General features: G+C 36.6%; 1 protein-coding gene across 7 annotated transcripts in view; it reads right to left on the reverse strand.

The window, feature by feature from the left end:
• Positions 1-216: 216 nt before the first annotated feature.
• The window catches only part of Rif1 (replication timing regulatory factor 1), a 70726-nt gene continuing 46375 nt past the window's right edge, over positions 217-24567 (reverse strand). For 4 of the 7 annotated variants that reach the window (XM_029559696.1, XM_008825149.3, XM_029559699.1 and 1 more), the window contains 16 exons: positions 23760-23859; positions 20666-20930; positions 19296-19338; positions 18425-18627; positions 17599-17698; positions 16041-16160; positions 14956-15107; positions 14421-14504; positions 14285-14339; positions 10595-13762; positions 7685-7831; positions 7314-7391; positions 7109-7224; positions 5137-5290; positions 1891-1999; positions 217-1329 (listed from right to left, as the gene is read on the reverse strand). In XM_029559696.1, coding sequence (XP_029415556.1) covers positions 1115-1329; positions 1891-1999; positions 5137-5290; positions 7109-7224; positions 7314-7391; positions 7685-7831; positions 10595-13762; positions 14285-14339; positions 14421-14504; positions 14956-15107; positions 16041-16160; positions 17599-17698; positions 18425-18627; positions 19296-19338; positions 20666-20930; positions 23760-23859 — 5109 coding nt within the window. In that variant the 3' untranslated portion in view covers positions 217-1114. The remainder of the gene's footprint in view (positions 1330-1890; positions 2000-5136; positions 5291-7108; positions 7225-7313; positions 7392-7684; positions 7832-10594; positions 13763-14284; positions 14340-14420; positions 14505-14955; positions 15108-16040; positions 16161-17598; positions 17699-18424; positions 18628-19295; positions 19339-20665; positions 20931-23759; positions 23860-24567) is intronic. The other 3 variants (XM_029559700.1, XM_029559698.1, XM_008825150.3) reach the window with 3 other exon arrangements.

The following is a 24567-nucleotide window of genomic DNA, read 5'->3' on the forward strand; positions in this document are numbered from 1 at the left end:
AACATATGAGGCACATTTTCTAGTGGCTGGTTTCTTCCAAACCAAAAGAAAAAAAAGGTAACGGCATGAACAGCAAAGTAGCCACATAACATTTTCTGATTCTGATCATTTTAGTTATTCTAGACATGAGGCAGAGGCAGGCGGATCTCTGTGAGTTCAAGGCCAGCCTGGTCTAAGTTTAAATCGAGAATAGAAAAATAACACCATCATAAAACAAAAAAAAAAACAAACCCCAGAAAACTCATGTTGTAACTAAATACAAAACTATCTGTTGCTTTATTTGTCAATAAAGAATCCTACAAATATCCACAGTCCATGAAGCATTTTCACTGACCACATGGATTTTGTTATTAAATATATACAAATGTTTCTATTAAACAAAACCAACATATTCACAAGCTGCAAAAACTCATGCAATTAATGAAGGCTGAAATTTATAAATAAAAAAACATTGTCTTCTATACATAATGTACACACAGCCATGCATTTAGAAGTGAATGTTGTCCTCATAAGAGTCCTCTATCACAGGCAAATGCTGCTGCACAAGTATTTGCGAATGCAAATGAACAGAATCTTAGTAAATTATGCGTAACATTTTAACTCCCAACAAGTTGAAACTTGGTATTTTTCTTAAATGTTCTTCAAAGGTATCATCTGCAAGGAACAGTTTAATTATTTTGTGTTTCATTAGGTGTTTCACTAAGAACAAATTTCCTGAACCTCAGGTACAACAAGTATGAATTTTAAAAGTTATAAACACCTCTATCAGTTCAGCAAAATGAAAATTAAATTTCAATCTTAAGATATTTTGTATTACAAGTGTCCCCAAAGTTGCATGAGTTTAAGAAAGTACAAAAAAAGTATGCATTTCTTTTACTTTCAAATTTCAGTAACACATTTAAATTTAAAAAAAACTGTGTAATGGCCAAGAAAATATGGTAAGAGAGATTTTAACTAATGAATGTATAAAAACTGACTTAATTTACTGCTTTCAGGATTTGCTATTTTATCAATTTTGCAAAGTCTCGACTTTTAAATTGTACAGTATTTCAGAATTTAACAACCAAAAAATTTCTGGTGAGGTTTCGAAAACCTTGAACTCTCACTTAACATACTAAACAGAATTTTCATGGGCTGGTGATCTCCAACGTGACTGTAGATTTTTTATGATACAGTTTGCCATGGTGCCAAGTTTCTCATGCATTTCAAACAGCTGGCTTCCTGAATAGTTATAGAGATCTTCTGAATCCAGCTGAAGAGCAAGAGCACTAATCTGTGTCATGAGATTTCTAGATAATGGAGTGTCTAAAGTAACTGGATCCATCAAATCTACAAAGAAAAAGAAAAAAAAAAATCACATCAAATATGTAATGTCAGATAAAACTTAAACTATGGGCTGAGCCTTTAGTCCCAGCACTTGGGAAGCAGAGGCAGACAGATCTCTATGAGTTCAAGGCCAGCTTGATCCACATAGTGAATTCCAGATCAGTTGGAGCTAGAGACCCTGTCTCAAAAAGACTGAAAAAAAAAAACCTTAAACTTTGTATCTCCTATCAATCTAAAAAGGCGAGTGTGAGTTATCAAATAGAAGAAATGGGCTAATGTTCAAGAAAAGAAAATGCCAGAAAAATCTACTACAGCTTATTATTCTGTCCATGACGTAACTGCAACATAAGACAGTTTGTTCACGAGGCATTGACACAATTAGGGAAAACCAACTAGATGCACCTAAAACTCAGGTGGTTAGTTTTCCATACACTTGGCATCAAGGGTGTGAGCTATTTGTTGAATTAATGAGTCAAACTAAACTAAAACTAAAAGCATTAACAAAATCTTTTCAAGATGTTAGTTTGCCTTCCAAACGAAAGCAATGCACTTGGTTAAACATACCTGAGACAAGTCTATCTTCATCAGTATTAAGAGGTTTGCTTTCTATTCCATTTACTGCCTTGTCAGAAATATCAAAAACTGGAATTTCTTCAAGTCCACGAGATTTCATCTTGATTATATATTCAGAACAGTAACAAAAAGAACAAATAAAAACTTATTTTTAACAGAAATAATATGAACATGGGAAAAAAATTAATTCATCCAATACTGCTAACAAACTGTGCTACTACCAACTATAAAAATTGGCATTACAAAGTGTTTCCTTAGAGGGAGTCAGAAATTTATAACATTTCCTATTATAATGTTAGTAAAGAAAATTAATTTCCCGAGTTCAGGAATAAAACAAGGCAAAAACACCAGCAGAAATTACTACAGTTAAATAAGAGCAGCAATTATCTTTTAAATTTAAATTTTCTGGCTGGATGTAGTGGTGTGCGCCTTTAATCCCAGCCCTAGGGAGGCAGAGGCAGGTGGAACTCTGAGATCAAGGCCACCCTGGTTCACATCATGACTTCCAGGTGGGATGTGATAGGGAGACCCTGTCAAAAGACAATCATCAACAACAACAAAAAATTTCAGGTGCAGAAATAGTTCAGTAATAGAGCACTTTCGCAGCATGGACAAGTTCCTGATCCAGGGACCAAATTAGAATAAAACTCTTATTGCCTGGGTTTATGATCCACTGATTAAGAAACCACTACTTTTAAGAAGTTGTCATGCTGGGCATGGTGGTGCATGCTTTAAGAGGCAGAAATAGGCAGATCTTTGTGAGATGGGCCAGGCTGTTCTACATAGTCTGCCATGACTCAACAACTCCTAGTCAATGGATATACACAAAAGAAATGAAAACATATGCTCATGTAAAAACTTGTATATGAATATTTATACTAGCATTTCTTATGAGAGCCAAAGGAAAAAGCAATCCACAAGTCCATTATGGTACATTCAAATAATTCAGATGTATAAGGATTATGACATGCCCTAACAATAAACCTAGAAAACACCACACCAAGTTTAAGAAGCTAATTTACAAAAGATGGCAGTTTGTATGACCCCCCATTATTAAGAAACAACCAGAGTAGAAAAGCCTATAGAGAAAACAAAGTAGTAACTGCCTGGGACTAGGGGCTGCCTGGGACTAGGGGATGGAAATGACATGAAAAGTGGTAGGTATTGAGTTCAGGCTTTGTTCATTTGAAAGAACTTCAATATAGAGTCATTTACCTATAGACTGCATGGGTCAATTATCTGGGGGTATGCAAATGAAATCTTATGTTATTTAAAAATATGCATATATTTTATTTAAATATATAACATAATAATATATAAATAAAATTTTCAGCTAGTCCTAGGGCTGAACACTAATTAAGAAAATAATGGAGCTGGAGAGATGATTCAGTCATTAAGAGCACTTGCTACTTTTGCAGAGGACCCAGGTTCTGCTCCAAACAGCCATATGGTGGCTCAAAACCATCTGTAACTTCAGCTCCAGGGTATAGGATGTCCTGTTCTAACTTCCACAGGCTCTTGCACACATGTACACATAATAAACTCATTTATTTTTCTTTTATTTTTCAAAGATTTTTTTTTTAATTTATTACTTTTATTGTGTGTGTGTGTGTGTGTGTGTGTGTGTGTGTGCGCGCGCGCGCAATGCCTGAGGAAGTCAGAAGTGGGCATTAAATTCCCCTGGAACTGCAGTTATAGTTGTTAGCCACCATGTGGGTATTGGGAACTGAACCAGGGAACAGCAAGAGCAGTCAGTGCTCTTCGCTGAGCCACCTCTCCAGTCCCCTGCTTGTTTTTATTAAAGTATCAAATCAGAAATAATACAAAATAAATACTTTCAAGAATATAGAAGCCTTCATTCAATAGGTGACTAACCACATGTTGAGAAATTCTAATATAGAGCACTGTTTTTCACCTTTAACAATCCAGTTTTTTCATTTACCCGCAGTTTGTAAAACTGTCAATAGTCTATGAATGGGTTTGAAGAGTCTATAAATCCTGATATTATAAATATCTTCTGTGTGGGGCTGGAGAGATGGTTTATTGGTTAAGAGCACTAGCTACTCTTGCAGAGGACCAGAGTTTGAGTCCTAGCACCCACATGGCAACTAACAATTGTAGTAACTCCAGTTTCAGGGGATCCAGTGCCCTCTTTTGACCTCCAGGGACACTGCACGACACAGGTGCACTTATATGCATGCAGGTAATACACTCATACACATAAAATATTTTAAAAAGTAAGTATCTTCTGTGAACACTTCTATGATGGTGGGGAAGAGTTCTAGAATCTAAAAATAAAGTCCCAAGATGTTTATGATATTATAATGTGGACAGAAGAACAAGAAAAGTCCCAAATGTGCTACATAAAAATTTAAAGCTTGACATGGAGTACATATAACCCCAACACTTAAGAGGAGGTGGAGGCAGAAGGATCAGGAGTTCAATCACTCTCTACTAGAGTTTGAGGTCAGCCTGTGCTATGTAAGACCCTGTTTTTAACACATACATACATTAAAAAACTATGATCCAAGGGCTAGAAAGATGATGCAGCAGTTAAGAGCACTGGAGGCTCTTGTGGAAGACCTAGGTTCAGTTCCAAGTACCCACCTGGGGGCTAAGAACATTTTAACTCTGGTTCCAGGGGATTTGATACCCTCATGTGACTTGTGTAAGCACTGTATAAATGTGGTGTACTTACATACAAGCACCAAAAAAAAAAAAAAAAAAAAAAAAAAAAAAAAAAAAAAAAAAATGCATGCACATAAAATAAAACCTATTTTAACAATCATGATCTATAAACTAGTGATATTCTTCATTTAGATCTGAGCATCTAGGCCTTAGGAATACTAGCTTTGGGATCACCATTTGGTCAAAATGAAACAGAACCAGGCATGGTAGCAAACATCTTGAACCCCAGCACTCAGTAGAGTCAGGTGATCTCTCTGAGATGAGGTCAGCCTGGTGTACACAGTGAGTTCCACTACAGCTGGGATTACAGGAAGACCCTGTTTCAAAAACAGAAATGAAAACAAAAAGAGAGAAAGGATAACTGAATTTAAAGAAGAAAACATAAGTTTAAATACAAGCTTTTGTAGCTATATTGGTAGATTTGTTGTTGCTTTCTCTCTTGACTTTTGGTTTTGAGACAAGGCCTTGTGCTAGAATTAGAAGAAGTGCAAACTACTACATCAGCTGGATCACTTAATAAACTGTGATTCTTATGTAACAAGTTTTTACCTGCTGCTCATGGTACACTCTGAGAGCTTTTTTTACATTGGACACTTTCGGAGAACGGATAGGAAGAGTTTTTATTTCAGATGCTGTAAGCGTACTCAAATCACCAATTGTTTTAATATTCTTGGCTCTGATAAGCTGTCCTAGACCTCTTGCCCTGAAAAGATAAAAAGAGGGAAACATTTAGTTTTAATGACTATTTGTGAGCCCTTCTCCCTTTCAACTCAGAGTTTATTTATATATCCTACATAGTGCAGTGGGTATAGAGATGCTGACTTAAAGTTTAGTTTGAAATCTGACATGTGTACCTGACTTAAAAAGTAGACATCTAATAATCCTACTTTGTGTACTACTTTTTAATAAAAATGAAGAAAAAAAAATTTGAGACAGGGTCTCCCTGTAGTCCCGGCTGGCCTGGAACTCACTATGTAGATCAGGCTGCCCTGGATCTCATACAGATCCGCCCGCCTCTGCCTCCCAAGTGCTGCGAATAAGGGCCTATACATTTGACAATAAAAAAGAACCTTCAGCATAGTGGCTGTGTCCTTGCTGTTGGGTGTACGTATACATAGGTGGAGGAGAAGGAAGGTAAAACTGAATTTTCCATACTAGCTTTATATAAGGTTCAGGCCTCTTATCAGTTGTGTGTCATTTTTAAAACCTCTCTTGATCCAGATCCTTTTCACTGTCACTTCTCTCTTTACTTTGCAAACAATTCCCTAGAGGAATTTACCTTCAACAGTTCTCTTAATCAAGATGTATCACGTGAAACAGGTGACAAACATAAGCATCAAATTTCTAAATCTTAAACATTAAGGAAACAAGATTTAATTGAAACAGAAACAAATGCCTCTCAATGAGTTTTACTTAGTAAGTCTGCATGACAACTTTTAACCATGCAATTTTGGTGCTTCAATCTTTGTAAAATTCCATTATTACAAAGTAGAAATGTTATAGTCCTCAAAGGGTTTATAATAGAACTAAACAAGTTAATGTACACAGACTCAAATGCTTGGCAAACACTAAGTAAACACTTATTCACATTAAGATACATTTATTTTTACTTATTTCTGAAATAAAATGTGAACACATGCTAATTAATTCTAAACTTGAAAATGTTAAGCATTTAAATAGTCTTCTAGATCAAGGCCTGATTCAAGCCTATAATCCCAGGTACTAGGGAGAACAGCAGAATCAAAGTTCAAGAAGTGATTGGGACACAAGGTATAGATAAAGCATGAGGTTCATATAGGAAAGGCCTTAGATAGTCTTTTATTTGTATGTCTCAACTAAAACCTAAAAACCTTGTTTCTTCCATGTTTTAAGTCTTGGAAATCCTTGCGAATTGACAGTTCTACAATGCCATGATAATAAAAAAGAAAAAAATACAGAGAACCCAGGTTGACACTGAACTTGCTATGTAGCAAAGGATAGTATTAAACTATTTCTACCAAGTACTGGGATTATGGACTTGTACCACCACTCCCAGTTTATGCATGCTAAGCAATAAGCATCAACCGCAGTTTCCACACAGATCTCCCTGCAACCCCAGCTAGCCAGGTTGGCTGGAATCTCAGAGACCCACCTGCCTCAGCCCCCAAGTGCTGGGATTATAGGTAAGAGTGGGCCATGCTGAGCCTCCAGATACCATATCTTGATGAAAGAAAACTGGGTCCCAAGCAGACCTTGAACTTGCAATAGTTCTGTCTCAGCCTCTTTAGTAGCTAGACTCCCTGCCTGATCGGGGCAACCTTAACAAAACCAACAACTTTAAAATAAAAGGCTTATAAACAACAGAACACCACAAACCACACCATACCACTTGGGCCAAGGCAGAGAGACAGACCTCTGTGAGTTCCAGACCATCCAGCCTGGGCTATACAGGCAGACCCTGTCTTTAAAAAAATAAAAACAAACAAACAAACAAAAACCCTGCACCTTAGATTATAAACCATTAACTTAAATAACCACTTACCACATGTTTGATGTAATTTGAGGTAAAATGATGTCGACGGGTGCTGCACAGTTCACCAAAGCTGGGTAAACACTTTCTGTTGGGGATAACATGGATTCTTTGGCCATTTCTGCAATCTTAGAATAAATTTCAAAAGTCATTACATAGAGGTCACATGACTGAACATGAAAATATAAAGTTACATGAAAACTAAAGCACTTCTTACTAAACATTTCTTTGAGCTCTTAAATTTAGAGCTACGTGATCCTGGGGACAGAAATCCTTTGATTGAAGTGGTATTATGCTAGACAGAAGAAGAGAAAAAAAAACTCAGAACCCTAGACAACTATAACTTTACAAATTAATTTTTACAACTAATACTTGATTACCTTTTCAAAATTTTAGAAAACAAAATCAGAATAGGATAAACTACTCATTATTTACTCGTGGGATCACTGTCCTCTTAGCACCTCTTCATGTCTGCTCACTATAAAGTACACAAAGAGCAATAAACAAAGAAATTTGTTTTCTATCTTCAAATTATTTGCATGCAAGTCTGTGTATAGACATACGTTTATTCTAAAGCATACAGCTTACCTTAGATGGTGCAGTAGGTGAAGTTTTAACACTTTTAATTATGGGAGAATTATTTGAAGAATGAGACCTAACAATAGAGCAACGCCTATCAATGTCATCTGCCAGTCCTGCTTGGTATATTGGATCTGCAAACGAGACACGGCGAACCTGAAATTACAGGGAGTTTTCATTAAAAAGGCAACACCATAAATTTTGTTTGTCCACATATACAAAAAAATACGTAAGAAATAAAAATATTTTTATTTATTGTTTTAAAATATTTTATTTATTATTTTTATTTCATGTATATGCATGTATTGCCTGCAAGTAGGTAAGTGAACCCGGGTTGTGCAAGGCCTGTGGAGGACAGAAGAGCTGTCGGATTCCCCGGAACTAGAGTTATAGATAGTTGTTAGCTGCCATGTGGGTGCTGGGATTCGAACCTGGGTCTTCTGTAAGAACAACCAGTGTTCTTAATCACTGAGCCATCTCTCCAGCCTCAAAATTTTGGTAACCCATGGACTTACATATAGACCATAGACAACTAGTTCTTGATACACCCTATTAATCATTGTTCTAAACATTTTAAATGTGTAAATAGATGCACCTGTGCATGTGGAAGTCGAAGGCCAACCTTTGGAGGTAATTTCTCAACTGTCATACACCTTTTTATGGGACAGTCTCTCCCTCTCCTCTCTCCCTCTCTCTTGCCAGGAACTCACTGAGTAGGAGGAAGCAGACCCAGAAAACCCCAAGGATTTGCTTATCCTGCCTCTCCTGCACTGGGATTCCTAGCACATGCCACCAAGCCCAGCTTCTTTCTTTTAAACATGGGTTCCAGGAATCAAATTCAGGTTCCCATGCTTATCTGTCTTAACCTCACTGGTGGCTGATTTGGCTTCTTCTAAAGACCTATAATATGTTCACAGTAAGTTACCAGCTACAAATATACAACAGAGTACTCGTAACTATTAACACTGTTAAATAATCTTCTAGTCTAGATTTTTAGGCAACACGTATTTGTCATAGTAACAATGCTATCCTGTTGTCTAAATAGATATTAAATCTAAATTACTATTTTTAAAGAGTTAAGTTGCATAAGCAATCTGAAGAATTCTGTAGAAAGTTGTAAATTTTGCCGGGTGTGGCAGCCCATGCCTTTAATACCAGCACTTGGAAGGCAGAGGCAGGTGGATCTCTCTCTGAGTTTGAGACCAACCTGCCAACCTGGTCTACAAAGTAAGTTCCAGGCCAGCTGGGGCTACAGAGAGGCCCTGTGTCAAAAAGACAAAGACCAAAAAAAAAAAAAAAAAAGCTATATATTCTGAAGTGTGTCTTCAAAGTTTTTAAGAACATGTATTATATGGCCCATGAGGATATTAAAAATGGTGAGCTGTGCTCTCATTACTTCCCAACCCACTATCTCTTGTAATGTATAATAAAAATGTTTTCTTTAAATAAAAAAGATTTAGGGCTACCAAGATGGCTCAGTGGGTAAAGGTGTTCACCGCCAAGCCTAGTGATAGAAGTTCAATTCCCAGGACTCACATGGTGTAAAGTAAATGGACTCCTTCAGGTTATTTGACTTTCACACTCAAAGGTACACATACAAAATAAATGTATGTGACTAAAAATGGCCCAAGCAATGGTCTCCAAAGAATAAATTCTTTAGTCTCAGCACACATGTAACCAGCACAGGCAGGTCTATCTTTGTGAGTTCCAGGCCAGCCAGGGCTGCGTAATGAGACACTTTCTCACTAAAATCAAAAACAAAAGCTGGTTGTAGTGGTGTACACTTTTAATCCCAGCACTCATGAGGCAGAGGCAGGCAGATCTCAGTTCCAGAGCAACTGGGGCTAGAGACCCTGTCTCATCAAAACAAAACAGTTAAAAGCAAAAAAACAATCTCAAAAGCTCTATCTTCCTGGACAAATTACAAGTTCTTGTTAGAATTATCAATGTATCTTCCAAAGTGAAAAATCATAGAAACAAAGTAAAAATAACAAAGGGAAGTCCTAAAAATGTGCCTGCTGGCCAGTGGCAAATCCGTATGATTATTATCCTAGCTACTCAGAAAGCTGAGCAGAAAGACTGAAAGCCCAAGATCAACCTAGGCAACACAGCAAGATCCCCATTAACTCCCAAAAGGTAAAGAAGTGCCTGTTGAAGGCAAAGATCAAAGTGTCTTGTTCATATACACACATATGTACGTACAAATGCATATTCCATAACAGCAGGTCCTATTTCAAAATTAAGTTGGGGTATGATACGGGTTACAGTGGAGAAAGGGGGCAGGGGTTCTGTGTGAATAAATTACATAGTATAAAAATTCTCAAAGAATCAATAAAAATATTTAAGATACAATATTTAATATTTCAGAATGTCAACATGACACCTTTTCAAAAGATCTATTTTGCTATGTAGATGACAGGTACAGGTTATGTCCCTCTCCCTCATTCATTGAGTGAATTTTATAAGGTAAACACCAAAAGCTAAAGTAAATGCCTAGATAATTCATTTTTCCTGAACTATATGTACATAGTCAGTGAAGAGGTAAAGACATAATATTATAGAGGCTGGAAAGATGGCTCACGTTAAGAGCACTGGCTATTCTTGCAGAGGAACTGTGATTGGTTCCCAGGACCCACATGGCAGCTAACAACCATATGTAACGCTAGTTCTGGGGAAAAGATCCTATGGAGTCCTATTGGTTTCTTCAGAGGTGACCAATGTGATTAAATATCTGCATGAAGTTCTGTAGTGTGAGATGAAGGACAACCTAAACAGCTTCCTGTCTCTCCACGGAAATCATGGCAAATGATAAAATTAAGTCATCATTTAATTCTATATCCTATCATCCACCAGGTTTCACTGGCCACAAATTCAACCCAGTATTAGATTCACTTAAATATTCAGCACCACTGCTCCTACCTTGTTAACAGGTGATGAGATTTCATCTTCTTGGGATCGTTTTAGTCCTCTCTTTAAAATGCTGGTGGATGGGGAAGCCAAAGGTGACCAGATACAACGTGCTTGCATGCCACTAGGACTTTCATTTGCTGAACCAAGTAAAGGATCAAGTTCTCTTAATTTTTCTGGTGATGCATCACTGCTTTCTGCAACCAGCTCTGCAGCCATTTCAGATGTCAGAGATTGTGGTACTTCCTCTACTTTCTCCAAAGTTAGGCGAGTTTCCTGCAAAATGTCATTTTCCACTGCAATTTGATTGTCAGCCAATTTTGCTTCAAGTACCATGTTTGTTTCAGTTTTGCAAGAGTCAGTCTTTACTTCATCAGTGTTCATTTCAAGTGTGCCAGGAACAAAACTGTCAGCTTCTACATTCAGTCCTTCTGTCTGAGTTTGTTTGCCTTTTGAAGTATTAGCAGTTGTGTCTGTATCTTCTACCCTGGCACTGTCAATTTCAGTATTCACCTGAGCTATCACTGTTTCTTTGTCATTTTCTTTCTCCTTATTCGTTTCTTCACATGAGCAGGAATCAGATTCATTACTTCCTCCTAGCTCTCCACCTGCTAGTTCCTCAGAAACCTCAGTCTGAGCATTTGTGTTTAGAGGCGTGGCACTATCAGAAAGACCAATGCAAGAATTAAATCCCTCAGTGACTGTTTCTTCTGTGCTAACTCCTGCTGTGCCTGCTTCAGGTTCATCTTTTTTATCACTTTCCTCTGTTGCCATTTCTTCAGGAATATCAGTTTGGGAGCTCTCTTTTTCAAAGACAGCTTCCGATGTATCATTTGCTGCATCTAATACCATGGCTTCTACTTCCTCTGGACTGGATCCTGTTACTACTCTGCACGTATTTACTTCATCATCAGTGTTTAGTTCTCTTTTGAGGGTAGCTTCTGGATTTTCTGCTTTGGTGTCTAAAGACAAACATTCCTGTGACATGCCCTTGGAATCACTTAAAGCTGGGTCCACATCTTTGTCTTTTTCACTACACGGCTCTTGGCTTTCAGATACTGCTTCACTAGAACCATCACAGGTTTTTTCTTTCATATTTACTATTTCTTCAGACATTAGAGAGTTTTGAGTATCTTCTTTCAACTCCGTTTCAGATGTAATTAAATTATCAACAGTTCCATTGTCCTCCTTAAGTCCCAAACCAAAATTCACATCGGGTTGTTCTGAGTACTGATTAGCTTCGTAAGTTTCTGATACAGTCCCAGGTGCTTGCACATCTGTCTTTTTTGTTTCCACACTCTTTAGGGCATAATTCTCTGTGTTCTTTAACCCAATGAATGACTTTTCCTGGGGTTGTGATTTTTCACCACAACAGTCACAACCTTTGGATCTCCTGACTCTCCTGCTTCTCTTGTGCTGGCATTCAAGTGCTTGGACACATTTTCCGGAAGGCACAGAGACATCTGGTTTCCCTGTCTTAGAGCATTCTCTCACACTGTTATTAGAATCTCGCTTATGTAATCTCTTGCTGGCATTTCTAGTCCTTAGGCTTGATTCTGGCACAGGCGGACTTGCAAATGAGTAGTCTGCACATTTGCTAGGCTTACTTTTTTCCTCATATATAGCTGGTGGAACAGAAATTTGCATCAAATCTGAAGATCCAGTAGAATCCTGGGGGGTTACAATATTACTTTCACTTTTTTCACAATTCTGAGCCCCTGTGTCTACATGAACTTCAGAAAATGCTTTACAATCATCTGTTTGATTGTCAGTTTTTATACATTCGTCTTCAACAGTTTTTCCTTCTTGTTCTTCAACATCAACGCTGTCATTGCTTTTGTTTTTCCATTTTCCAGTTCGTTTCTTTTTAGAAACTTCTTCTTTTGCCTCAGAACTATCAGATTCTGAGTTTTCAATGCTGGAAAGCAACCCCTGAGATGCTCTTCTTGTTAGATAACGTGTTCGTCCCCTTAAAGGTTTCTCAGAAGACTTATCAACAATGTCCTGGGCACCATCTCCCTCAGAACGAACGTTCTCAAGGTCTGGTTTTCTTTTATTTTGGTCAATTTCAACATTAGCACTGGGTTCCCCTGAAGTTTTCTCATGTAATTCATTTCCTTTTTCAGTTAAACTTTCCTGTATAGTTTGATCAGCAGTTAGCTTTTGTTTGGGCAATTTATCATCTTTTACATGTGATGAACTCTTCTGAACTGTTTTTTCATCCTCCTTACGTCTCTCCTTTCTTTGCTGACTATTTTCTTTATCTTGGCTATCAGTGGAAGACTCTACTAGTTCTGAACGTCGCCTTGAAGACCGTCTGAGGGTTACTGGATTTGTAGCTACTACAGCCTGACTATCTTCATTTTCCACCTGATCTGTTGGTGTTGAAGCTGGGGGTGTATTTTCTTTGGATTCCACATTAATGCCTATGTTTCTCTCTTCTGTGGTTTTGTTTTCCAATACATCTTCTACTGTTGACTTGGGTTCTGTATCTTCATGCACTATGGCAGCTTCAGAAAGGTAGTCTTGAATATGTGACATACATTCTGTTTGATTGAGCAAATCAAGAGGGTTATTTTCTAAGGCTATTGTGCCTTCCATAGACTGAGCATGCTCCTCCTGTTCAGATTTCAGTAAAGGCTTGGACCTTTTATTACCTGACTGTTCAGATTTACTTGATCTCCGGCCTGATCTCTTAATTCCATTCACTGGTTTTTCTGAGTCAGATTTCGAGAGAGCTACTTCTCTTTTCCTTATTTTTGGAGTATCTGTTTTAGTTGTGTTCTCCTGGTTATTTCTCACTGTAACTGGGGATGACATATTATTCAAGGGGGATGGGCTAAAAGGCCTATTTTCTGAACCATCAAATTTCTCCAAAGTAATAAAGGATTGCCTCCGACTTGTAGGCTGTGGAGGAGTTCCAGAAACTGTGGCATTAGAAACTGAGCTACTGCTGACCACCAATGAACTTTCTGCACTAGATGTACACTCAGGTGACATTTTCATTGATGAAATTAAAGTGTTTTTCTTGGTGTCTTTATTAATGCTTGGAATTTCTGGATTGGTTTTGGCAACAGAATCATACTCATTTGATAAAGAAGGCTTTTCAAGATGTTCATCCATACCACAGCTTTCCATGGCATCTTGAGGGATGAAAATGTCACTCTCCCCTTGCTCCTCCTATATAGAAACACAGGTTATACAGCCAACATTAAACTTTCTTCAGAAAATTTAAATATAAAACTTTGGTAATTTAAAACATCACTTATTTTCAATATATTGCAAATGATCTAAAAGTAATAGCAAATAACCATTAGCCTATTTGAACTGTTACTATTCACTTAGAGCCATACAGAAGGCCAAGAGTAGGGTATGCTGCTGGAATCCCAGCATGTGGGAAGCAGAGGCAGATGATCAGGAGTTCAAGATGATTCTCAGCTACATAGACACCTGAGATAAGCATGGGGTACATGAGATGCTGTCTTGACTCTTTACTGTACAAAGTCACGATGTCTTTTTAATAAATACATAATTATAATTCTGTTAATTTAAAACTGGGAGTTAGGAAATTCCATCCTAAATCTTATAAATTCTGAAATGAAGATCTAAAGGCAATCAATCATCTTTTAGCAACTTCAAGAGATTTCATAATGGATGAGTGATTTAAAAAAAAATCTTGAAATATGAAAACAGTGGTTATACCTTAATCATCATCTTGGAATCTTCTTTTGGTTTTTCAGTTAAAAGGAGACTTTCCCTAAGATATATAATTGTACATATTAGATTATTTTTAATGATTTAAAAATTAGGAAACTAGTTATAAAAATTCTACACTTACATAGATTCTTCCTGACTAAATTGAGCAGAAAGTAAAGTATCTTGTGAAACATCCAGATTATTATATAAGGCAGGAATATCATACCTGAAAAAAAGACACAAAACCCCTATGTAATACCTCTAAAAATCTGGTGATATTCCTATTATCAGAAATTAAATTTATAATTCTGCCAAACTGTATTAAATTATCCATACAAAAGAACTAGACAATCCTATAAAATCACTTTCCCCTCCAATGCACCTCAACAAAGGAATCTAGAAAACACTGGGTGTTAATGGGTAGATTAAAATATTAGGAAGAGCCATCAGGTACAGTCATCTTCTACCATTAAAATTTAGTATACATAGTTTGGCTAGGCATAGTTCAGAATGGTAGAGTACTTCTCTTCCATGTACAAGGCCTTAAGATTCCCAGACACCATAAAAACCACACCAAAAAAAATGACTTAACATATTATCTTAGTTCTTACAACAGTTATAATTACTTCATAAAACCTAACCCCCAATATAGAGGTAAAGATAAGAAGCCTACAAACCGCTTTGCTTTGAGTACTTCTTTTTGGTGTTCAGTTAGTATTCTTTGCTTTGAATCTTTTCCTTCTGGAGGTATAAATACAAAATCAACAGACTTTTCCTCTTCCAATAGCTTATCACTCTTTATTTTTGGAGATGAAGATTCTACTTTCAACTGTAGGTTTGAATAAAGTAAATGTATATGAGTTCAAATTATTTTCTTTGACTTCTTTGTCTGATATAATCCCCTGATATTTTTCAATATGACTAGGAAGTTTGAAATTCACATTAACACATTTTTTCTCTTCATTTGAAGACAAGGTCTCTCTATGTAGTCCAGACTAGCCTCAAACTTATGATTTTTCTGTCTTTCCTACCAACTAATAGGATTACAACCATGTAAAATCAACCCTGAGGCCTCTATACAATATTCCCAATAACAAACTAAATGTCCTTTGCCTTCTCTTACCTCTAGTAAATACAGAGAAGTAGCAGGTCTCTTAGGCTGCAAGTCTACTTAGTTTTCCCTTTCTAGTCAATATTAAGCTGTATAACAAAAGTCCTAAGAAATCTTTCAAAATATTCTCTTGAAATAAGCCTGAGTTATTCATTTGTTCCTTCTATCTCTTTTCAAGAAGGCTGTTGCCCAAAATGAACTACAAAATGAGAATTACTACCACGGGGCTAAGTACCACAGAGATTTATCTTTACTAAGGAATCAAAACCTCTTCTACATTTGCAGGCTATACTAGCAGTGTTACTTTATAGTAATGATCATACCACCACAATCCTCTATTTTATTTAGAATTTCACACCTTTCTCTTTCCATTTAAAACTTGCATATCCTGGCTCAGGGTGGTGGCTCATACCTTTAATTTTAGCACTAAGGAGACAGAGACAGGGGGATTTCTAAATTTCAGGCCAGTTTAGTTTACATAAGGAGTTCCAGGTCAGTCAGGGATACATAGTGAGATACTGTCTCAAACAACATTAGCAACAAAATAAGCCACAAACAAAAGAACAAAAATAAAACAAAAATTTGCATGTCTTTAGGCTACCACATTACTTGACTTTTTAAAATTCCAGTAAATACACTTTTAAAACCTACTTTGGCTGATGGTTTCATATTTTCCTTTTTATCCTTTGTCTGTGCCAAAAAGGAATCTCTTCTTGCACTTGATTTTCTTTCCATGCCACTTATCTTGATGTTTAATTGTGAATTTTCTGTCTGTTTCATTTTTAAAAAATTAAGAAATTTATTAAGCATGCATCGAATGCATTTTGCTTCTGAAAAAGATTCTGAAAATTTCAGTTTAATGACTACTCATTTCAAATTATGCAAAATTTCTTCTGACTCTTCAAGCGTACTAAAAACAAAGGAAAGCCACAGTCTAATATGTAAAAGGGTTTGTCTAACTTTTATAGTCAGTTTCCCAACATTTAGCTTTGTCATTTCTGAAAATAAAACGTGCCATATAAACTCTGTAAGGTAAAGTAAATCCTAGTACTAGACTCAGATACTATGCATAAGACTGGAAGCTAAGAGAAAAAAATTAGGAAATTTGCAACATTCCTGAATAAAGGTGGTCAATAAAGCAAATAAGGTGGAGATAGTAATGCATCCCGCACATTTTCTCTAATACCAGAATATAGTTTTATTTGGTTTTGAAGACAGGGTCTCCCCATAGCCACAACTGGCCTGGAATTCTCTAGATCAGCCTCCACTCAACCTTGGAGATCCACCTGCCATCCCCTCCCAAGTACTGGGATTAAGATCATGTACCACCACCCCTGGCATAGGATATATAGTCTTTGTAAACTAAATTACGCTGAACAAATCTTAAGTTTAATTCATTTTATCTGCCGAGATATCAGCCAAAAGAAAAAACAGTAAGCCACATAAATTTTTCTTATAATTCTAAACAAAACTGACTATATACATACAATCTGTTCCTGAATAGAAAACCATTTTCTAAGTGGCCCTATTCATAAGAATATGGTATCCATTCCAATACCCTTTTTACTCCTAGATCTTCAGAAAGCAACCAAGTATTAATCAAAGTTAACTTTTACTTTAACTGGTGACCTGAATCTAGCAGACATGTGTTACTTCTGACATAAGGAGTGAGAAATATGAGGCAAAAATGAAGGCTAGCCCTTAATTAGATATGGACTGATTAAATATTATTTATCCATATTAAGCTGGCCCTTATCTCAAAATAAACTGTAAATAGGGAGACACTGAGCATGTAGCTTCAGTGGTAGTGTTTAAGCAACCAGTACCCTGAACCGCAAAATAGTAAGACAGCTGATATCTATGGAGGAAAAAAAAAAATTCACATTATTTAATTTCTTTCTGTTCAAGTTCTAATTGTTACTCATCTACCACAAATTATTCAAACATAATTTTTAATAAATATCTTATGATTTTTTATTTTATATATATGAATGTATTGCTTGCATGTGTAAGTGTACTCATGTCATGTAACGTCCTCAAAAGTCAGAAGAGGGCATCAGATCACCTGGAACTGGAGTTATGGATGGCTGTCAGGCAATGTGGAAGCTGAGACTTGAACCCGGGTCCTCTGCCAGAGTAGCCAGTGCTCTTAACTGCTGAGCCATGTCTAGCACCTCAAACATAATTTAAAAATCAAAAAGCAACTTACTGCATCTGAATATGGTCCACTGGATTCCTCCATCATTTCAACATTTTCCAAACCAGGCAACAGAAGCAGAAAGTTTTGTTTGGCTTGTCTTAGTACTGGCCTTTAAAAAAATACATAAATATACATTATGAGTAAAGGGAACACTGGTAATGTTAACAAGAATATATTTTTTTTGAGACAGGGTCTCTCTGTCTAACAAGAATACTTTAATTAGGATACAGGGTCTCACACTTGCTATTTAGCTATCTGACCTTGAACTTCTGATCCTCCTAGGATTACAGCCCTGTGCCACCACTCCCAGTTTATGGTGTGTCATGGATCAAATCCAGGGTTTCATGCATGTTAGGCAGGAGCTCTATCAATTGAGTTCTACCTGTAATGAATGACTATAATACCAGGAAGCTTGAAACGAGAAGTTCCAAAAGTTCCAAACCAAACTGTGCTACAAAAGTGAGACCATACCTCAAAATAATAACCACCACCATTTCCACCCCACCCCCCAAAAAACCAACTTTCAAAATTAATAACTTCCTTATCATGGAAAATTTCAGATAGTAGAATATTATACGAACTACCTATGACTAGCTTAAATAACCATAAAATTTCTGCCCTTGTTTCTTTAAAAAAATTTTCATTGCATATATTGGTTCCCAAAATCAAATTAATCTAAGGCCCAAATAAGTTAACCCATGTCTGATAATTACCATGTACTCTGAAAAAATAATCCTCTGCAACAATTCCCTATAAGTTCACTTAATAGCAAAATAGCAATTTAAATTATTGGAATAGAGTAAGTGGGCATAGGAAAGCTTGGTTGCTAACATACTTTAATTCCTCAGGATAAACCAGCACTGTCACTTTAGCAAATGTAGCATTCCAGAACAAAGCACTCTGTTTTCGAATCTGTTTATTCTTGTGCAGAAATATCATGCATAGTAGCGGGGAGAGTTGTTCAAGGAGTTCACTGTCGTAAGTTCCAGTGTAGCTGAACTGTAGACAAGCAATAATTTCTCCTAGCAGCTTTTCTAACTAGAAAGATAAAAAGCAAAAAGTATACTGAACACCAACTTGCAGCACGTCACTATTTACTAATTCAATGTTTAAAATTTGAACCATTTTAAAGTACTCCTATACCATAAATACAAATAAATTATAAGGCAAATATACTTTAAGGTTGATATTATAGCTTGATTTGAGTTTACTTTCTGTTAGCAGAAAAACAAATTGCTCTCCTATTAATTTTAACAGGACTTATTAATTGTCTATAATTTTATCAATGAAACTTTGGAGCTTAACTGCTCTCATATAAAGAGATGTTATTTAAAAAGGAAAGAACGCTCCCCCGAAACTACCTATGAATGTGCCCAAACTATTATTTAATGCATATTTAAAAAGAAATAATGATAATAAAGGTAGGTGAGATAACTCAAAGAGGTGAAGTTGTTTTGCCAGCAAGGCTGATGATCCCTGGGACTCATGTGGAGAACACCAAACTCCTGCAAACATATTCTGGCCTCCACGAGCAGGCAATGGCAAGCATGCAAATAAACATTCACAAAATAACTGAATAAATGTAAAACAGCCACAAACAAATCTACAAAACCCTTCAAAAATCGTAATTATTTTTAAAGGAAGACAACTGCGTAAACATTACCATTCCTTATCAAGGAAGTAAATTTTATGGACACCATATTTACCTTGTTGTTCAGACAACTATATACTTTAGGAACCTCTTCAGACCTGAAAAGACACAAAAGTTAGCATGTAAGTTGTGCTACCTATCAAGCTCAGCCTTAAAGTGAAATGTAGTCACAAAAACCAGTAGCAACATTCACAATAATATAAAATAACCCAAAGATTAGTAAGATAAGAGTACTAAATAGAAAGTATTAAATACAGGGCTGGAGAGATGGCTCAGCAGTTAAGAGCACTGACTGTTCTTACAGAGGACCTGGGTTTGATTCCCAGCACCCACATGGCAGCTAGGAACAATCCTTAACTCCAGTTCCAGGGAAATCAGATATATGCAGGCAATACACTCATACACATAAAAGTAATAAATATTTAAAAAAATAAAAGTATTAAATACTTCATCTTTAGAAAAATGAGTTATTAACAGAATCTTGATTAGATTTCTAAGTGTTCGTAACTACACCCCCTCCCCCGCCACAGCCCTATGGGTAAAACCCAGGGCCATGTACAAGCTTTAAATGTGGGCCAGTGGGTACCCACAGAGGGCAAACAAGGGTACCAATCCCTTGAACATCAAGCACTCTTAAACACTGAGCCATCTCTTTAGGCCCTCCCCTCTTCTTTGCACTCTTTAAAATCTGTTCCTTAAGACTTTCTCCATGAACATAATTTACAAAAGATGTAAGCAGGCCTTGAGGGCAGGGATCTACTTGCCTCTGCCTTCTGAGTACTGAGATTAAAGGCATGTACCACCACACGTACCTCTATTTAAACTTAGCTTTAACAAAAGACTATTTTAACATATATCCTCCAAATCACCATCCACAACAACCAAGCTGAAACACTATTGCCTGGGTGGGTGTTGTGGCACATGCCTTTAATCCCATCGCTTGGGAGGTAGAGGCAGACAAACCTTTGTGAGTTCGATGCCAGCCTGGTTTACATAGTTCCAGGCTGGGGCTTCAAGACCTTGTCTCAGAAAGATGGGGAAAAAATGAAATTATTACCTCTGTTTAAATTACACACATTCAAGTTGAAGAGATGGCTCAGTTTGCTAAACGCTTGCCACATAAACATGAAGATTTGAATTCAGTTGCCCAGCACTGACAGAAAAAGCCAGATGACACATAGACCTGCAATCCTAGCACTAGGGAGATAGCCGGACACTTGGAGCTGGCCAGTTAGTCTTGCTGAACTGATAAGCTCCAGGTTCAGTGAGGGGACCTATCTTGAAAAGTAAGGTGGAGAGCAACTGAAGAAAGCCGGTACTGATCCCTCACCACATACACGTGCATACATGTGCACATATACATGATTAACAGATGCACAAAGATTACGTATTTAATTTAAAGTGGGTAAACTGAGCACTACTTACTTTGAGTTTTCATACAATAATGCCAGAGGTCTTGTTAAAGTTGCAAATATTTCTCGGATCATAGAAGGCAAAGAAATGTGTCCAAATACATTGGAAAGTATGCTGGTGATTGAGGTACCGATAGCAAGTAGTGTATCAGTATGTACTTCCTTGTAGCTCAGAGCTTGGAAAGAATGGATCATTCTCACAAGAAGCTTAAATAAAGAAGCCAGTTTCCCTAGGGGCTCCTTCTTTTTTTTGGCCCAATCTGAAGATCTCTGTGGTACTAATAAGAGACAATTGGGTTCATTAAAACTTGAGTTCTTTGATGTCTCACTGTCTACCTTTACAACTTACATTTAAAATGCTAACTACATCAAATACACATGTTCTTATTAATGTAAATCTTAAAATAATATACCATTAACAGGTAAGTATCAAGAGTTCATTTAAAAATAAAAATCCAAGACAATGGGAAAGAGCTGGCAGATCTGCCAAAATAAGAATTTCAGAAAAATGAGTCAATTTCTCTGAGGAATTATAAAATACATTTCACATTCTTCTACTTCAGAATTTCAACTAGCTTAGCAGTACTAAATCACATGATAGGTAAACAAAGATAAATGTTCATAGTTTTTCAATAAAATTATCTTCACTAGCAATTTCTATTTCCTAGCTCATCAACACACAGCACATTGATCCCTGCAAATAAAGGCAGAGATCCAAACCCTGAGAAAGAATACAATTAAACTCCAGTAAGGATTGATTACTCTTAAAAGCACTGATTTTTCTTTGCACTTAGATCTCTACAATCCATTCCAGTTACAGGTATAACTTTCTCTTGCCCTGAAAAAAAAGAAATCAAACCAATTCCAAAACTATCTATTTCTCTAAAACAATTAAGTTAGAGAGCTCAAAGTCTAGTTCAGGACTTATTAACCTCATGGTGAAATGAAAGCCAAGGTTACTACTGAAAAGAAGTCAACCTTCCTCTGTAGACTCAGTTTCTTCAACATGAATGAATATTGGAAAAGCTCAAGAGTTCTCAGGAGCTGAAGTGCTGAATGGCTGAGGTGACATGGGACATCAGTAGACAATCAAAAAAATACATGACTGACCAAATTATGTATCTAGTTAGAATAATGGCAACCAAGTTTCTCACTTAAAGTATGTAGGTACAAATGAAGAACTACATGGTATTAAATTATAAAAACAATCAAGAGAAACAGACAAAAATGATTCCATACACAAGTACTTCCTAGTTGTTTTCAGTAAAAAGATCCAGAAACAGACATCATAATAGCAAGCAATAAACTGACCTAGGGTTTTTAAATTATTTTATCTTACGTGTATGAGTATATTGCCTGCATATATATATAATATATGCACCCATGTCATGCAATGCCCATGGAGCTCAGAAGAGGGTGTCAGATCCCCTGGAATTGGAGTTACTGATGACTGTTAGCCACCAGGTAGGTAATGGGAATCCAACCTAGGTCCTCTGCAAGAGCAGCCAGTGCTCTTAACTGCTGTTATCTCTCCAGCCCCCAATAGTGGTTTTTACATTCTAGTTTCAGCTAAAAGTAAAGGAGTTTGCTGGGAAATATCTCATTCTATGTTGTAGGGAAATATAAAATAAGGCTGAATGCTTCTGCCAATTTTTCAAAGAATAATGAGAATGTAAAGGTTATAAAATAGGGGTGGAAGGATATGGTTCAATGGTAAAGTTGTTTCATTTGTAGGTGAAGGTCCAGTACAGAGGAAAAAAACAAGATATAGAAGACTAACGGTTCTGTGCATAAGCATGACGACCTGAGTTTGGATCCCCAGCACCCACATGGTTTTGTTTTTTTTAAAAAACAAAACAAAACATGGTGTCATATAAAGTACCATATTGTTTTAGGAAGATCATTTATTAATGTGTGATAATAAATTCATGAGCCAATTTCGTAAATAACAGGATATTCAGGGCTGGGGAATATAACTCAGCGGGCACAATACTTGTTTACCATGCACAAAGCCCTAGGTTGAATCTCCAGTACCATATAAAATCACCATGCCCATAATCCCAGCGCTCCATAGGCAGGAGGATCAGAAGTTCAAAGTCATCCTTCCTAAACAGGGGCTTCCAGGCCATCCTGGACTAGAGACTGTCTCAAACTAAATGAGTTTATCCTTCACTATATAACAAGTTCAAGACCTACTTGCACAACTAGAGATGCTGCCTCAACAAAAAAGAGGATAGTTCCACAATCTCCTATAGTAATCACAAGACATCATTATTTAGTAATTAACTTTATAATGGAAATTTGACATTTATCAGTCTAATATTAAAAGCTAACATTAGGAATAAACAGGGTATGAATTACAAAACCCACATTAGTTCTGTGGAGTTCCTGTAAAGAAATGAATGACAATTAAGTCAACACTGAGAAAATATTACAGGTTTACTTGTCTATAACAAACATTCAAACAGAGAATAAAATTTATATGCTGGCTCCTGCCTTTAATCCCAGCACTCAGAAGGCAGAGGCAGGCAGATCTCTGTGAGATTGAGACCAGCGGGGACTACAAACAAAACAAAACAAATGTATATGACAAACACAAAAGCATAAGACAAATATAAATAACTGAATTTTTCTAGCTTTGATACAGGATCTAGTCCAGGCTAGCCTTCAACTGGAGGCAATCCTCCATCAGGCTAAGCCATTCAAGTACTAGGATTACAGGGGAACCACCAGGGTCAACCCACACAACTGTTATTGGAGAATGTAAGTAAAAGATAGGAAATTTCTGGCCGGGTGTGGTGGTGTAAGCCTTTAATCCCCGCACTTGGGAGGCAGAGGCAAGCAGATTTCTCTTCTGAGTTCAAGGCCAGCCTGGTCTACTTGGTGAGTTCAAGGCCAGGTGGGGCTACAGGGAAATCCTGTCTCAAACAGACAAAAAAAATAAAAAAGAGGTTTCTATAAATATCTTTTATCAATTATGTTACTCAACTGATACTAGCATAATATCCTGATAACTAGTTTATAAAGTTAAGTAGGGAAAAAGCCTTAAGAATTTTCCTTAAAGTGATATGAAATATTAAATAAACAAAGGTAAAGAGGATACTTACATTTGATTTGGGGCTGGTATTTGATGTTATATGGTGAAAAATCAATGCAATCCACCATTACAGTAATAATATGAGAGATCCTGTCTAAGAACAACAAATCCTATGGAAGAATAGTTAAGTATCATGATTAGAAAACTCTAAATACTGACAGAGCATTCAATAACAGTAAACATGAATATTTTTTTTTTTACTACAGGAGCCACAAATATGGCTATAAATATTTCACAGTTAATGGTTATATAGCAAACTCTATAATTTGTTTCTCAATATTCAGGAAAACTATCTTTAAAATATCCGAAAAAAGCCTAACCATATCAACCAATAAATTCACAACAGAAATAAACAGATTAATTACTATTTACTTATTTATTTAGTGCTTGCTGAGAGGTAAGGGTCCCAAACCTTGGCCGCCAGGCCCAACTTCTGCCCTCTGCCTAGTTCCCATCTGCAACATTTACCAATTAGTACCATGCCCACACACTTCCACTGAACCAGTTAACTAACTACAGGTGTGTCTCAGAAACCCACCCCCCAAAAAACATCTTCTCCAAAAACTAATGGACCTCTATAAGAACAACCTGAAAAAACATCCAAATTCAAAAGAATAATCAATTCTAACTATCTTTAAACAACTCAAAGGCATGCAATGAAATGTTAATACAGATATGAAAACAAAATTCAATAAAGATAGAATTACTGAAGAAAAGACCCACTGAAATTATGCTGGAAATGAAAAAAACTCCATAAGCCAAATAAAAACCTCAAGGGTAAGTCTCCTCAACAGAAAGGATCATATGGAACACTGTCA

Source organism: Nannospalax galili, unplaced genomic scaffold, assembly GCF_000622305.1.
Source record: "Nannospalax galili isolate Female #2095 unplaced genomic scaffold, S.galili_v1.0 scaffold87, whole genome shotgun sequence".
Classification (NCBI taxonomy): Eukaryota; Metazoa; Chordata; class Mammalia; order Rodentia; family Spalacidae; genus Nannospalax; species Nannospalax galili.